This window comes from Culex pipiens, chromosome 1, assembly GCF_016801865.2.
Source record: "Culex pipiens pallens isolate TS chromosome 1, TS_CPP_V2, whole genome shotgun sequence".
NCBI lineage: Eukaryota > Metazoa > Arthropoda > Insecta > Diptera > Culicidae > Culex > Culex pipiens.
In genome coordinates, this window is record NC_068937.1 from 13,018,813 (window position 1) to 13,035,835 (window position 17,023).

The following is a 17,023-nucleotide window of genomic DNA, read 5'->3' on the forward strand; positions in this document are numbered from 1 at the left end:
AACTGATGACTTGATAGAAATTTGATTTGGCCACTAATTTTGATACATTCAATGTAACAGTCTATATGTTCTATAATAAGCTATCTCTTGAAGCTTACATACTCAAAATTCTCAAAAATGTTTCGATTTTAATTTGACGGGCATTTGAAAAACCTATCAAAGTCACCCCAGTTTACGGTACCTCTGACACTGAGAGTTAAAAATTCCGAACAAAACAGGTAAGTATAAGTGTTGATTTGTGTGAAAGTAGTGCTAAGAAAATCTGAAAAAAAATGTGAAAATCGGTGATTTCAATTACGGACTTCAAATTGAAAGTACCTCTTTTAATAAGAGTAAAACATTCTGGACAAAGCAGGTGAGTACAAGTGTTAATTTGTGTGAAAGTGCTAAGAAAATCTGATAATAAATTGAAAATCTGTGATTTCAATTACAAACTTCAAATTTCTAGAACTTTTGCTCAGAGTTAAAAATTCTGAAAAAAAATCAGGTAAGTACAAAGTGTTGATTTGTATGAAAGTGCTAAGAAAAACTGAAAAAAATGTGAAAATCGGTGATTTCAATTGCGGACTTCAAATTCAAAGTACCTCTTACACTGAGAGTTGAAAATTCTGAAAATGGTAAGTACAAGTGTTGATTTGTGTGAAAGTGCTAAGAAAATCTGATTTTTTTGAAAATCGGAGGTTTCAATTACGGACTTCAAATTCGAATTACTGAGAGTTAAAAATTCTGAACAAAGCAGGTAAGTACAAGTGTTGATTTGTGTGAAAGTGCCAAGAAAATCTGAGGTTTCAATTACGGACTTCAAATTCAAAGTACCTTATTAATAAGAGTCAAAATTCTGAACAAAGCAGGTGAGTACAAGTGTTGAATTGTGAGAAAGTGCTAAGAAAATGTGAAAAATTGTGGAAAATAGTGCTTCTGTCATGTAGACCACTGACTGTCACGTTACTACCTGTCATATAGTAGTAACGTCACAGAGTGGCAGTCAAGTGATGCGTGTTTCCAAACTAAAAAGCTTTTTGTGGAAAATTGTTGTTTGATTTCGCTGTTTTCGCAGTAAAGTTCAGTCTTTTTTGAAATTTTAAGTGAAAACTTCGAATTTCAATCACCGCTTCCCCCAAACCATATTCCAAGTACTCACCGCAGTCCAAACATCGTTCCATATCTTGTTGCCGTCGACCACACCACGGTCCGTGATCATCATCGTCGCGAAGAAGCCAACCACGTTGGCCACGTGGCACCATTTCGATGCTATCATCATACCCTTATACGAGTGGTGGTGCCACGCTCGAAAATTTTCCAACCCAACCCCAAAATTGTTGCACGAATTTCTTGGGAAAATCGTCAGCCTGATGGCGTGACTTCAGCCCCCGTAAAATGAAAACTGTCTGCTTTCGAAATATCGCGCTTGCACAGAACACAAACACACTCACTCAATTTGCTGTTCGATCTGCGAATTAAAACGCTAGAAATTCCCCTGAAAGTCGGCAACCGCCGCCCCACAGGAAGACCGAAAATTACAGGTTTTTGGGTAGTTTGGGTTAGAGACCACAGAGCAAAAGGGACCGGCCAGCGGAACTGGCCAAACCGCACAACCGGTTTTCGGAAAGGTTGACGGCCTGATGGAAAACTTGCCAAACTAACTTGTTTTTCGCCGGGCCAGACAGTGCGGCGAATCAGCCGGAAATTATTTGGTTTGGATGTCGGTAAGTTCGTTTCCAGTTTGGGGAAAGTGACGTCCGTTGACGGCTGTTGGCCGAGAACTTGGCGATTTGAATTGGGCTTGAAAGGGGTATTGATTTGTTTGTGGTGATTTCTTATTTGATTGCACGTCTGTTCGATTACGGACTTCAATTATGATGTCGTGAAATTGTTTGGAGCAAAAATCTAGACAAGCAGGTAAGTTTTAGTTAAGTCACTTCTATTACGGACTTCAAAATGAAGGTATAGAATTTGATTGGCTAGTAGATTGAAGCATTTTTGGTAAGTATTGGTGAATTAAAGTGAAAAAAGTGACTCCTATTAGTGATAAATTTCTGTCAAATAGCCCACTGTCTGTCACGTTACTACCTGTCATACTGTAGTAACGTCACAGGGTGGCAGTCAAGTGAAAAATATTAGAATTCCAAAAAAACACGACTCACCCAGCCCGCAGAAAGCTCATTTCCGTACTCCAGGAAAACCCACTCACCAAACCTAATTTTCCGACGACAAGTCAACGAGTTGGCGGCTGACGAAGACACGTGCAATTTCCCTACCAAGAACTGCTAATTAACACACTAAGCGCAACTCTGCGGGGAGCGGAGCCGCACCTTAATTGTGCCTCGTCTGCCTTCACTCATGAGCGAGCTTTTCGCTGGCGCAAACTTTTGGGATTTGAGTAACGAGCAACGTCTTCTAACGCGCGTCGTAATTTGATAATCAACCGTGATTGCTCGGGGAAATGCATCGGAGCAATTTGGTGCAACTTAGTTTGCCTTCAATCAAGTTTCAACAGGAAATGGTTGCGATTTTCCGTGTAGTTGACAGATTTGAAACTATATGTTGGAATCATCGCTCTCAGGAGGGGGATAATCCAACGGGCTTGGACGAGACCGTTTATCGTCACGTGACCACATCACAGAAACTGTGACCCCCGGAGCGGGGGTTTCAGCACCGGATTATGGTCCTCCGTGGAACTACCGAGAACACCACTGCGAAACGATGTTTGCCTAGCGGTGATGCTTTCGGGTTCTGGTTTCACTTGGAGTCGTTGAAAAGTGGCCAGCGGATTAAAATTTTCTGCTTGAAGTTAGTACAGTTTAAATTGTTGACATTAAGCCTTGAAAATGTAAAATAAACATGCTAAAAGGATCAAGTTTTTGTAGACATAAACAGAAAAAAAATCATTGGTATTCAAAAAGCTGTATTTAAGCTGCCAAAAAATCTGAAGCCTTTCAAAAAATAAGGATAAAAATACTCAGGTTTATTGAGATTTCAAAAGTTCTGCCTAGATTTCTTGAATTTAAATTTCTTAAATTTCTTAAATTTTTTGAATTTCTTGAATTTCTTGAATTTCTTGAATTTCTTGAATTTCTTGAATTCCTTGAATTTCTTGAATTTTTTGAATTGCTTGAATTGCTTGAATTTCTTGAATTTCTTGAATTTCTTGAATTTCTTGAATTTCTTGAATTTCTTGAATTTCTTGAATTTCTTGAATTTCTTGAATTTCTTGAATTTCTTGAATTTCTTGAATTTCTTGAATTTCTTGAATTTCTTGAATTTCTTGAATTTCTTGAATTTCTTGAATTTCTTGAATTTCTTGAATTTCTTGAATTTCTTGAATTTCTTGAATTTCTTGAATTTCTTGAATTTCTTGAATTTCTTGAATTTCTTGAATTTCTTGAATTTCTTGAATTTCTTGAACTTCTTGAATTTTATGAATTTCTTGAATTTCTTGAATTTCTTGAATTTCTTGAATTTCTTGAATTTCTTGAATTTTTTGAACTTCTTGAATTTCTTGAATTTCTTGAATTTCTTGAATTTCTTGAATTTCTTGAATTTCTTGAATTTCTTGAATTTCTTGAATTTCTTGAATTTCTTGAATTTCTTGAATTTCTTGAATTTCTTGAATTTCTTGAATTTCTTGAATTTCTTGAATTTCTTGAATTTCTGAATTTCTTGAATTTCTTGAATTTCTTGAATTTCTTGAATTTCTTGAATTTCTTGAATTTCTTGAATATCTTGAATTTCTTGAATTTCTTGCATTTCTTGAATTTCTTGAATTTCTTGAATTTCTTGAATTAATTGATTTTCTTGAATTTTGTGAATTGCTTACATTTCTTGAATTTCTTGAATTTCTTAAATTTTTTGAATTGCTTGAATTTCTTAAATATCTTAAATTTCTTGAATTTCTTAAATTTTTTAAATTTCTTGAATTTCTTGAATTTCTTGAATTTCTTGAATTTCTTGAATTTTTGGAATTTGTTGAATTTGTTGAATTTGTTGAATTTGTTGAATTTGTTGAATTTGTTGAATTTGTTGAATTTGTTGAATTTGTTGAATTTGTTGAATTTGTTGAATTTGTTGAATTTGTTGAATTTGTTGAATTTGTTGAATTTGTTGAAATTGTTGAATTTGTTGAATTTCTTGAATTTCTTGAATTACTTGAATTTCGTGAAGTTCTGAAATTTCTGAAATTACTTGAATTCCTTCAATTTTATGAATGTCTGAAACATGTAATTTTTTTTTTAATTTTCTGAATAATAATTAATAAATTTCCTTGATTTCGATATTTTTGTAAATTTTGTGATCTTTTAAAATTTCTTCAATTTCCTGTTTTTTTAGTTTTTCGATTATTGTTTTTAGTTTCTTGATTTTTTTTTAATTTTTTGAACTTCTTGAAGTTCTTAATTTTTTTGAATTTCTGTCTTGTTTAGTTTCAACTCACCAGTTATGAGTTTTTATTTTTAATTTACTAATTATTTCAATATTGTAGTTGACTGAAGTTTCCATTCTGGACTTCAAAATCTTACTATCACAGGTCTTAAGACAAAGATGAATTCACCCAATTTTACGTAACTGCCTGTCAATTTGCTGTAACGTGAATTATTGACAGTCAAGTGATGTGAGCAACCAGAAATTTGTCAGAAAATTGTTTAATTGGCTGTTTGTAGAGCAAGCAATTTAATTTAATTAGCATTCAAATTCAGCTCTCGGAAATGAATCCAAATGCAGCTGAATGAATTTCCAGCAAATCAGTTAACCACTATATTTCACAAAGTTCCAATTAAAAGTACGCTCCCAGGCAATTAAATCAAGCTTCCCCCAAAAACAGGCACAAATTAATAAAGTCCATATTCCCCGTAGGGGAGCAGTCATAAATATAATTTCCAACCGCCCCCAAACCTACACACACTCGCAAAGCACACTATCCATAACGGAGAGCGATCCCGATTTAATTTTGAACAAGCACTCAATTTGTTAATGATATTTGATTAGCAGAAATTCAACCGCTACCGCTCTCGTCCCCGGGTTTCCCCCGGGAAATTGACACTCGCTGGGCGCGTGAACTTTTCGCGCCCCGTTTTTCATATGCGTCTGAATTTATGCGTCTGCCGATTTTGATATCTCAAACGGTCGCGCGGCTGATGGTGTGATAAACAAGTGGAGTGAAGTAATTAGCATTTGGCGAAAAATTATGAAAATTTTGGTTCGCTCCAAGCGGAAATGAGCTCAGGGCAAATTTTGAGCCTACTCGAGTGCGATGATTGAGGGTGGGATGTTCTAACACGTGATGAAACACACAAGGTGTTGCGTAAACTACCTTTATCAGGATTCACAGGTAAAGAGATGGACTTTGTTGATCAGATATGACCAAAATGAAACTAAATCTGTTTTCCTCAAAAAAATCAATCGAAAAATCGAATGAAGTTTCAAAAATTCTAACTAAATTTTAAGCACTTAAACAAATTTTACTCACTTGACTGCCACCCTGTGACGTTACTACAATATGACAGATAGTAACGTGACAGTCGGTGATCTATTTGACAGAGACACTTTCATTCAAACTGTTTTCACTTCACTTTTCACCACCATGCACTAGTACTTACCAGAGGTTGTTCAAAATTAATTCTAAAATCACTCTTTGTACATTCAATTTGAAGTCCGTAATAGAAGTGTCACTAAATAAAGCGCTTTTCACAGAATTTTATATTTAAACACTTACCTGCTTACTTCAAATTGACAGATTTTCAAATTAGGTATATTGATTTTGACGTCCGTAATTGAAGAGTCATTTTTCACATTTTCTTCTGCAGATCTATGACTTCTTTAGTTCCAACCCACCACAACAAGTCAAGTGGTGCAAAAACGGAAATAATGAGGTTATTCCTAATTCATGCTAGTGTGCGTATGTGTGAATACTTCACACTAAAGTGCCTCCGTTTTAATGACAGCTGCGCTGCCAACGGCAGCAAAAACCATCTTCCCGAACCTTGAAACAGGTTGTTGATGAAGATAAGATTTGCTTGCGCCTGACATCATTTCCATAACAGCACGCTGCGCGTGTTGCCTACTTGCGGGCCATTTGTGTAATCAACTCCACTCACGCATCGCTAGCGGAGCAAGTCCGCCAAATTTGAGTGGTTTTTAGGACGGCAAATTTGAGTCTCTCTTGAGAACGAGCTAACGAAAAGTGACGTGTGATGCGTGGTGCACGGAGTGCACCGTTGCGTAATCGATAGTCATCCCCACTTCTTGGTCTAGATGGATTGCTTTCGGTCGTCGTTAGTGCGGTTCTCAAATTTGGTTAGTCAACGCAGTATGACAGCTTGGCCGTGATTGATGTCCTGTCCATCTTCTGGTTCTTCAACTATTTTTTTTACCCGGATTACAACGAAAACCGTGGCAACAGGCGTTGGAGGTCGAGCGTCAAAAATGGGCCACTTCTGGGACATTAAAGTCACTCACACAACGATGACGCGGTAGTGCTGTGGTCATGTTGAAAGAGGCCATAAAGGCGCAATGGGGCGCATACTTTCGGGCGTTTATCCGCAGAAGGAGCAGGTCGATTGAGAACGAGCCACTTCATCGGGAGCGCTCGCTTCATCCCGACTCGATGTGTATTAAATTATGCAAATGTGTAAACATAACCGACCGACAATGGTCCCGGGCAACAACTCCCCTCCGAAAAGTGGACCAGGGCGATAGGATCGTCCCGAGGGCGTGACAGTACTAACGCTTCAATTCCGGACTTCAAACAATTATTTTTGGAAAGTTATTTCTGCTTAAATTCTGTATTTCTTATTAATTTCACAATTATTTCTCACTTTTAAAATCAATTTTAATTAAATTCTGCGCTTTTCACCAACTCAGATTACATTCCAACATCATGTCGGTGGTCTCTCTTCAGGCAGGCAGGCCGCCCCAAAATCTGCAGTAGCAATCAGTGGCCTCACGCGAAGCTTTTGCCTTTTGGCCAAAAAGTTCCAATTTCGGAAGCCATCGAGAGCTTCGGTGCTGTGTATGTACGGATGTACGTGTACGCTCCACTTATCGAGATCCAATCGCATGCAAATCGTTTGTATTTTATCCCTTCAGGACCCTCAGCCCGTCCAACCCCTGGTTTGAACCTCGAACAGTTGAGGGTCAAGAGAGTGAGTACACTCTGAATTAAATTTGGAGTCATTTTTGTCATTTTTGTCATTTTTGTCATTTTTGTCATTTTTGTCATTTTTGTCATTTTGTCATTTTTGTCATTTTTGTCATTTTTGTCATTTTTGTCATTTTTGTCATTTTTGTCATTTTTGTCATTTTTGTCATTTTTGTCATTTTTGTCATTTTTGTCATTTTTGTCATTTTTGTCATTTTTGTCATTTTTGTCATTTTTGTCATTTTTGTCATTTTTGTCATTTTTGTCATTTTTGTCATTTTTGTCATTTTTGTCATCTTTGTCATTTTTGTTATTTTTGTCATTTTTGTAATTTTTGTAATTTTTGTAATTTTTGTCATTTTTGTCTTTTTGTCATTTTTGTCATTTTTGTCATTTTTGTCATTTTTGTCATTTTTGTCATTTTTGTCATTTTTGTCATTTTTGTCATTTTTGTCATTTTTGTCATTTTTGTCATTTTTGTCATTTTTGTCATTTTTGTCATTTTTGTCATTTTTGTCATTTTTGTCATTTGTGTCATTTTTGTCATTTTTGTCATTTTTGTCATTTTTGTCATTTTTGTCATTTTTGTCATTTTTGTCATTTTTGTCATTTTTGTCATTTTTGTCATTTTTGTCATTTTTGTCATTTTTGTCATTTTTGTCATCTTTGTCATTTTTGTCATTTTTGTCATTTTTGTCATTTTTGTCATTTTTGTCATTTTTGTCATTTTTGTCATTTTTGTCATTTTTGTCATTTTTGTCATTTTTGTCATTTTTGTCATTTTTGTCATTTTTGTCATTTTTGTCATTTTTGTCATTTTTGTCATTTTTGTCATTTTTGTCATTTTTGTAATTTTTGTCATTTTTGTCATTTTTGTCATCTTTGTCATTTTTGTTATTTTTGTCATTTTTGTAATTTTTGTAATTTTTGTAATTTTTGTCATTTTTGTCTTTTTGTCATTTTTGTCATTTTTGTCATTTTTGTCATTTTTGTCATTGTTCGCTCTTCCAGCTGTTTCTTCGGACACTTTAAAAACGCGAATAAAACGAACAAAGCTGCGCGAACACTAAAACAACTTTATTCCGCTCGAAAAGACGCGTTGTTACCCGGTTGGTAGTTTATTGGGATCTGAATAATACTAATTCTGATGCTGCTGTTGAGGGTCCGCGATCGAGTACGATCGGGGAGAGAAATGCATTTTTGCTAAGAGAGTAAGAGAGTGCGATCTGTGGATCACGTTTGTGCCCTATCAGCAAATCTTCTTCTCGTGTACAAACATACGCCGGCCGCCTTGGAATCGACCGATTTCAAAACAATCTACTACTACTACTACAACTACTGTTATTCCTATGGCTATTTTTAGATCTATTGTTACGACTTCAAGTTCACTTTCGATTTCATTTTCCTTTTCGTAAACAATCTTCGAACAATGCGACAATCGTCGCCTACTGCGACTGATCGAGCTATACTATTTTTCGCCTAACTTTCTCGATCTTTTCTGTAACTGTTTCTGTTGCTGTTTGTTTGCAATTTTTTCTGCTGTGCTGCTGTTGCATCTGCTGCAGATGCCTCGATCGCGATCTTCTGCTGCTTCGTGCTGGATTTCCAACGGTGTTCACCGCCGGACTGTAGACACCAACGGACTGGACGCTGGACTGCTGACTGTTGTACTCGTACATCTCGCTGCTGGACTGAAGTGTGCTCCAACGGACTTCGCCGCCGGACGGTTGGCTTCGACGGACGTCTCCATCGAACCGTATCGTGCGCCTCTGCGTGGGCGTTCTGGACTCGTGCTGTGTGCTGGCTGTGCGACCCGTCAGGGCCGTCTCCGGTGATGGTGTGCCGATGCGCTATCAATAATATGAGAGGGTGCTTTTTAAACCGAAAAACAATGCATTGAAAAGACTTCCCTGGAAACGGGGACCGGTTGGCCCCCGTAGTCGCCTCCGGGCGACTGTTGAACCTCCACGATGCTAAACTACGATGTCGGTGATACCTGGTGACTGCGCTGCGATGATCTTCGACCGGTGTTGAACCGTCAAGCAAGCTGGCCTAGCTCACTCGCGACCTCGGGAATGCGTGGGAGGTTGAATTGGCCATTTCTTCCTCCGCTGCAGGTCTGGATTGCGTCGTACCTCGAAATACCAAGCGTGTTTGCATCGTTTAGGGCGGGTTCTTTACTCATGCAACCGTTACCGAACTCAGCTATACCATCTCCACGTAACATGCAACATAAACATCATCCATCACCAGAACAAAACAGATTACCTCAAATCTTCTTCTTTTTAGGGCAGACGTGGCGACGTCGGTTGGGCTGCCGAGTGCCTGTTGTTCCGGGGTGGAGACAACCAGTATGACTGAGGAAGAAACATTCTTTGAGCTTTTTGAATTCAAAACGATTACTTAACTTAACTGGGGTTGCGGAGGCCTTTCGACCTCCGCCGTTGGAGGAGACAGGTCTCCCCTTACGCCGAATCATTGTCTCTGATGGGCAGTACGCAGATCTTAGAGATTGCGCGATTGTAGCTGCCATCCTTGGTTCGTACTGTTACGACACGTACGTTGCCGTCTTGCCCTGGGTGGATGTGTGTGATGCGGCCTAGTGGCCACGACAGTGGTTGCTGGTTATCTTCCTTGAGCAGGACCATCGTTCCGACCTTCACGTTCTCCTTCTGCTTCGCCCATTTGGTTCGGTTGTTCAGGTCAGACAGGTACTGCTGAGACCATTTCCGCCATAGTGTCTGCATGAAATGCTGTACGTGTTGCCACGCTGACAGACGGTTGCTAGGCACACTGTCGAGGTTCGGCTCCGGAATCGCCGTTAGTGGTCGGTGAATCAGGAAATGACCCGGGGTGAGCGCTTCAAAATCGCTGGGGTCGCTGCTCAGCGGGGTCAGAGGCCTGGAGTTCAGCACCGCCTCAACCTGCGCTAGCAAGGTTTGCATTTGGTCATAGACCAAGTTGTGTGTGCCGATTGTCCTCTTGAACAGCAGCTTGAAGGATCGTACTGCGGATTCCCACAAGCCTCCGAAGTTCGGCGAGCGTGCTGGGATGAACTTGAATGTGATCTCTTCGTTTGCAGCTTCGTTGATGATCTTCTCCTGACTGACTTGGTTGTTGAACAGCCTGCGTAGATCCTCCAGCTCACGTTGCGCTCCCACAAAGTTCTTGGCATTGTCGCACATTATCACGGAGGGCTTGCCTCGACGTGCCGTGAACCGCTTGAGAGCTGCTAGAAAGGCTTGGGTGGTCAGATCTGCTACTAATTCGAGGTGAACAGCTTTCGTCACCAAGCAGACGAATATCGCCACAAAGCTCTTGATCGGCTGTGCACGACGGTGTGGATACACGATGTGAAACGGTCCGCAATAGTCCACTCCAACCTTTGAGAACGGTGTGCTTGGCAAGACTCTCTCCGGTGGTAAATCTGCCATCAGCTGCTCGTGGACTTTCGGCTTCACTCGGTAGCAGTCGACACACCGGTGGATAACTTGTCGCGCCAGATTCCGGGCGTTTGTCGGCCAGAACCTTCCTCTAACAGCAGAGACCAGAGCTTGCTGTCCCACGTGGAACATGCTACGGTGATAGTACTCCATCACGATCACGGCGAAAGGATGTTTGTGGTCGATGATCATGGGATGCTTGCGAGTTCCAGAAATGCTTGCGTGACGCAGCCGGCCGCCGACGCAAAGTATGCCGTCGACGAGTTGCGGGTTCAGTGACGCAATTCGAGAGTTATCCCGAACACGCCTTCTTGCCGTGAGATCAGCTAGCTCTTGAGCAAACGAATCACGTTGAGACAGTCGAACTAGCGCGTGGAGCGCACCAGCGAGTTCATCAACACTCAGCGGTCCCGTTCTGCGACAGTTGCGATTCTTCGCTTGGGCGTTAAAACGAAATCGTAGCCAAATTGCCGAGATCCGGACCAAGTCCGTGATCTTCGAACGCACTCCAAAGATCTCGTTCGGACCCACCACTGGTAAAACCGCTGCTACGGGACCCCTTACTTCCAGCACCTCGGGATCTAGCTCAGCTTCGTTGACAGGGACTGGCTGCGGCCAGTTTACCTTGTCCAATAACAGCCAGCGAGGCCCATTCCACCAGAGTGTCTCGTAGCGAAGCAGAGCAGGGATCATTCCTCGTGACACGATGTCAGCTGGGTTCTCGACGCCTGGCACGTGGTGCCAGTTCTCCATCGGGGTGAGATGCTGAATCTCTGAGACTCGATTGGCGATAAAATCTTTCCAACGGGACGGTGGGGCTGATATCTGACACTTCGATATCATTGAGTCTGTCCAAAAGTAAGCCTTCGCACTTTTCAGCGATGGGCAGGCGGAAATTACCTTGTGGTACAGATGCGCAAGTAGCAAGGCTGACGTGAGTTCCAGTCGAGGAATTGACTGCTTCTTGTTCTTCCGCTTCTGATTGTCCAGTGGAGCGACTCGAGATTTCGAGATTAGCAGTCGCACGCTTACTGATCCGTCTTTTGCAACCGTTCTGACGTAGATGCACGCTCCGTATGCTAACTTTGACGCGTCACAAAAGCCGTGCAACTCAACTGCCTCGTTCTCGTCGCCGATTCCAACCCAGCGTGGTACAGTAATTCCGTCCAAGCCCATCAGATTCCGACGGAAATCGCGCCATTCTTCTTGCATTTCCTCGTTCAGTGCGTCGTTCCAGTTTAGCTTAAGCTCCCACAGACGTTGCATAAAAATCTTGGCAATAACCACCACAGGTTGCAGCAATCCGTAAGGATCGAATAGTCTTGCAGCTTCAGATGCGACGACCCGCTTCGTAATGACTGGAACCTCGATCCACTTCGGCGTGGTGAACATGAAGCGGTCAGTTCTCGGCTCCCAGATTGTTCCCAGCGTCTTCACGGTGGAACTCGACGTATCCATGTCCAGAAGCGCTCGACAGTCACGCAAGCTCTCCGGTACGTTCATCAAAATCTCCCTGCTGTTCGAATTCCACTTCCGCAATGAGAGGCCAGCTGACTCCATCAACTGCACCATCTCGTGAACCAGCTGCTTGCCCTGCTCGATGCTTTGGACGCCAGTAGTCATGTCGTCGACGTAAAAGTCGTTCTTGACGACCTGTGCGGCGACTGGGTGCGTTTCCGCGCCCGCTTCGGCTAGCTTCTGAAGGCACTTGGTTGCCAGGTATGGCGCAGAAGCCGTGCCGTACGTGACGGTTGTCAGCTCAAATATCCGCAGGAACTCGTCCGTCGAGTCACGCCAGAAAATTCTCTGCAAACGCTGGTCAGGTTCTTGAACCTTTATCATGCGGTACATTTTTTCGATGTCCGCGACTATCGCGTAGCGGTGCAGACGGAACCGTAAGGTAATGTCGATCAGATCGTCCTGCACTACTGGTCCGACCAGCAGCACGTCATTCAGCGAAACTCCAGTAGACGACCGACATGACGCATCGAACACCACTCGCAGCTTCGTTGTGGAGCTGTCCGGTCTGAGCACTGCGTGGTGTGGTAAATAATAAGTAACTCCTTCTCCTTCGTCCACCACCTCTCGCATGTGACCCAGATTCAAATACTCGTGGATGAAGTCGCTGTACTGCTTCTTCAGTTCCGGGTTTGCTGACAGTCTCCGTTCCAGTCCGAGGTACCGCTTGATCGCTGTGGTTCTGGAGTCACCCAACTGCTCCAACGCTGACACCTTCTTCGGCAGGGTGACCACAAAGCGACCGGTTGCATCGCGTACTGTCGTTGCTTCAAAATGCTCCTCGCATGCCGACTCCACGGTTGACAACTTGCTCTTTGTCCAGCATGTCTCCAGCTCCCAGAACCGCGTCAGCTGCTCTTGAAGCTCCTCGTTGGTGCAGACGTACGCCATCGCGACCGCTTCCAACGGTGAGCTGTTCGGAACGCGACCAGAAATGATCCACCCAAACACGGTGTTTTGCAGCGTTGGGCCATCGTCAGTTGCTAGTAGTCGTCCGTTCTCCAGCAGATTCAGGTAGTGCTCTGCACCAATGATCACATCAATCGGACCGCTTTCAAAGAAGTTAGGGTCGGCTAGGACGGATCGTTCGGGTAGCTTCCATTGAGTCGGATTCACGGTAGCGGTGGGCAGCGCCACGGTCAGCTTCGGAAGAACGTAAAAGAGCATTTCTTCCCTGAACTCCGAGATTGCTTGCGATCTGGGCTCGACATCAGCACGAACCAGTTTCGTGGCGTGCGAGAGCGACGACCCAATCCCTTGCACCGACAGCGATGCTGAAAACTTCTCAAAGTTCAGCTTCTTCGCGAAACTTGTTGTCATGAGACACTGTTGTGAACAGGAGTCCAGCAGCGCGCGTGCTTGCATGGACCTGCCGTGTTTGTCTTTAAGCATGACGATTGCCGTAGATAGAATAACGTTCGGTGTGGGTGTTGTTGGGAATGCAGTGTAGGTGTGGCTTGTGTTTGGCGTTTGTGCTGTGTTGGTGAGGTTCTGTGTGGGTGTGGACGGTGGAGGTGTGCTTTGCGAGCCACTGGCTGTGTTCGTGTTGTTCTGGCTTGTGTTCTGGTTTCGTGGCTGTTGGTTTGTGTTTGTTGGTCTGTACGGTGGCTGTCGTTGCTGTGTGATCGCTTGGGGAGGTCTTGTCTGTTGCGGTGGAGCGGAGTTTCTTGACTGCAGCAGTCCGGAATGCAGCATACTGTGATGTTTCTGCCGGCAGTGATGGCAAACTCCTCTCGTACACGCTCGTGCTAGATGTCCAGGGGACAGACAGTTCCTGCACAGTTTTGATCGCAACACCACTTCGTTCCGCTCCGTCAGCAGCATCTTCTGAAACTTGTCGCAGTGAAATGGTGAATGCCACGGTTCTCCTCCACAGAGACTGCACCTGCCAGACGACCGCACCAGGGTGTGGCACACAGAAGGTTTGCTCTGACGCTGATCCGTTCCTGCAGCTTTCTGCTGTGCAATAGACTGCAGCACACAACATTGGTTGCGCAGGTAAGCAATCAACTCCTCGTAGCTCGGCACATCGTTGCAGCAGTAATGCGTCTCCCACTGACGCAGCGTTGACGGGTCCAGCTTCGTGAAGACCATGTAGCCCAGAATCGTACTCCACCCAGTCGTGTCTTCATCCAGCTTCTGTAGCATCAGCAGGTTCTTTTCAAATTGACTTACCAGGAAGCTCAGCCCGTCGTAGCTCTCCTTTTTGAGCGGCTCAATCGAGAAGATTGCATCCAGGTATGCTTTCACGATCAACTTCTTGATCTCGTACTTCTTCTGCAACACCTCCCACGCAACCTCGTAAGTCTCCGCAGAGAAGTCGACGGTACTGATCTCCGCCGCAGCGCTACCAGTAACAGAAGATCGCAGGTAAGTATACTTGTCCATCGGAGTCAGCTGCGGATTATTGTGTATCAGACTCTTGAACGAGTCACGAAACGCGATCCACTCATAGATGTCGCCGCTGAATCTGGGAAGTGTAATCTCGGGAAGTTTCACCTTGGAGTACAACTGTTGCGCTGGCTGAACGAGCTCTTTCGTTGTCTGCGTTAAATTTCCGTCACGCAAGAACAGCAGGTCTCCCATCAGCGCACAATAACGATCCTCGAAATCTTGAATAGCCTGAAAGTTAGGGTCCCCCACAGTCAGGTCTTCTTGCTTCACGCCGTCACCACCGGGATCACCGTCTGTTCCCACTGCTTCAGTCGTAGCCGCAGTCGTCGTCTTCTTTTCAGGTTCAGCATCTTGCAGTACTTCAATCCGATCCCGTAGTTCGTAGAACTTCACCTGCAGCTTCTCCAGCGAATCCAAACGCACCCGAAGCTGGTTGTAATGGTCCGCCGCCTTGTAGTTTTCCACGAACTTCTCGATCAGATCCAGCATGTCGTGAATTTTCTGCTCACGCTTGAGCAGCGTAGCCATTTCGTCCGCCATCTTCGCGCTAATCACGGTTTCACTTCACAGCACTGCTTTCACCGGAACGTTGACAGACCGCGACCGCACAACTCAACGCTCGACACCGATTCCGCGCGACAGACAGACAGACTCTCAACCCAATTGACAGCAGCGAGGGGGATAGCAACCAGAGAAACTCAACAGCAGAAGATTTCCAGCGAAACCGAGACCGACCAAACCAGCGGACACCACTCTGGGACGAACACTTGCCAAAATAAACGAGACTCGCATGCACAAGATTGATTCAACCAGGCTTTATTTTCTCCTACCGTCACACAGTGGCCACATGCACCAGGCCAAACCAACCACCCTACTTCCCTGCGGCAGTCCACCGATCTCCAGGTTCCCAGCTTCCGTAGACAGCTTCTACCGCAAATCAGCTTCGACCGCCGACGCCGACCAGCAACTCCGGAACCTCAGCAACCGCCGAATCCGCTTCCGTACCGCAGCTACAGCACTGATCCTCCCGTGATGGCGCGAAAGTCCACTTCAAGGCTCAAAACCGCGATGGCGTACAACGACGCCGGTTACAACCGAGTATTGTTCTTCAGGTCACTGCACTGTCAGTCCAGGTCACTGAACTTTCTTCTTCAACCACGTAAGGTTCACTGAACTTTTTCCGCGGTGGAACGTTTCTAAACCGAAAGTCCGGAATCTACTTTCACTTCCACTGCCACCGCGTCCGCGAACCGTGTCCGAATTGTCCCGATCCGGCTCGAAGGACCAAAATGTTCGCTCTTCCAGCTGTTTCTTCGGACACTTTAAAAACGCGAATAAAACGAACAAAGCTGCGCGAACACTAAAACAACTTTATTCCGCTCGAAAAGACGCGTTGTTACCCGGTTGGTAGTTTATTGGGATCTGAATAATACTAATTCTGATGCTGCTGTTGAGGGTCCGCGATCGAGTACGATCGGGGAGAGAAATGCATTTTTGCTAAGAGAGTAAGAGAGTGCGATCTGTGGATCACGTTTGTGCCCTATCAGCAAATCTTCTTCTCGTGTACAAACAGTCATTTTTGTCATTTTTGTCATTTTTGTCATTTTTGTCATTTTTGTCATTTTTGTCATTTTTGTCATTTTTGTCATTTTTGTCATTTTTGTCATTTTTGTCATTTTTGTCATTTTTGTCATTTTTGTCATTTTTGTCATTTTTGTCATTTTTGTCATTTTTGTCATTTTTGTCATTTTTGTCATTTTTGTCATTTTTGTCATTTTTGTCATTTTTGTCATTTTTGTCATTTTTGTCATTTTTGTCATTTTTGTCATTTTTGTCATTTTTGTCATTTTTGTCATTTTTGTCATTTTTGTCATTTTTGTCATTTTTGTCATTTTTGTCATTTTTGTCATTTTTGTCATTTTTGTCATTTTTGTCATTTCTGTCATTTCTGTCATTTTTGGTCAGCATTGTAATTTTTTCCATTTTGGTTGGGGTGACTGCTTGTTCGGTTCGGTTCGGTTTTTTCAGCTCGTGATTTGAAATCGAAATATTTTGGTGAAAATTGGACGTGTAGACGTGGAAAATATGTTTTTATTACGGTTTTCATCGCTTTCGTGGTTCGGACGATGGAATTTCTTGCATTTCTGAGTGAAAAAAGTGTTATTTTAGCCAAATAAGTTTGGGCTTTGAGTGCTGAAAGATGGCTGCTTCTCGGAAAGGAAAAGAAACCGTCAGCAGTGAAAGAGACAGCTTCACAGTTTTTTTTATGTTGGTGGGAGCGAAAAGCCTTCCTCTCGCTTTCTCTCATGTGCGTGGCTGCTGAGTGTCTTGAGCGAGCGTGTAGTTTACGCTGCAATAATTCCAGCAGAATGACAGGACAGAGATGGAAGGAAAAAATACTGTCAGTTTTGGGTGGTCGGCTTCGTCACGGACGAGTTGAAGGCGATATGTTTGTCAATTTATGATTTTGTGTGAAAGAGAGAGTCGCTGCGAGCATCTTGCTCAAATTGACAGTGGGCCTGTTGATATTGTTGAA

At 43.2% G+C, this 17,023-nt stretch overlaps 1 protein-coding gene across 1 annotated transcript in view; it reads right to left on the bottom strand.

Moving 5' to 3' along the window:
* LOC120416260 (uncharacterized) overlaps positions 1–15,027 on the bottom strand; it is a 51,738-nt gene extending 36,711 nt beyond the window's left edge. Inside the window, exons 1-2 of the mRNA XM_039577963.2 lie at positions 9,694–15,027; positions 8,617–8,982 (exon numbers count right to left, since the gene is read on the bottom strand). Of these exons, the coding sequence (XP_039433897.2) occupies positions 8,617–8,982; positions 9,694–15,027 (5,700 nt within the window). The remainder of the gene's footprint in view (positions 1–8,616; positions 8,983–9,693) is intronic.
* Between the last annotated feature and the right edge of the window lie 1,996 nt (positions 15,028–17,023).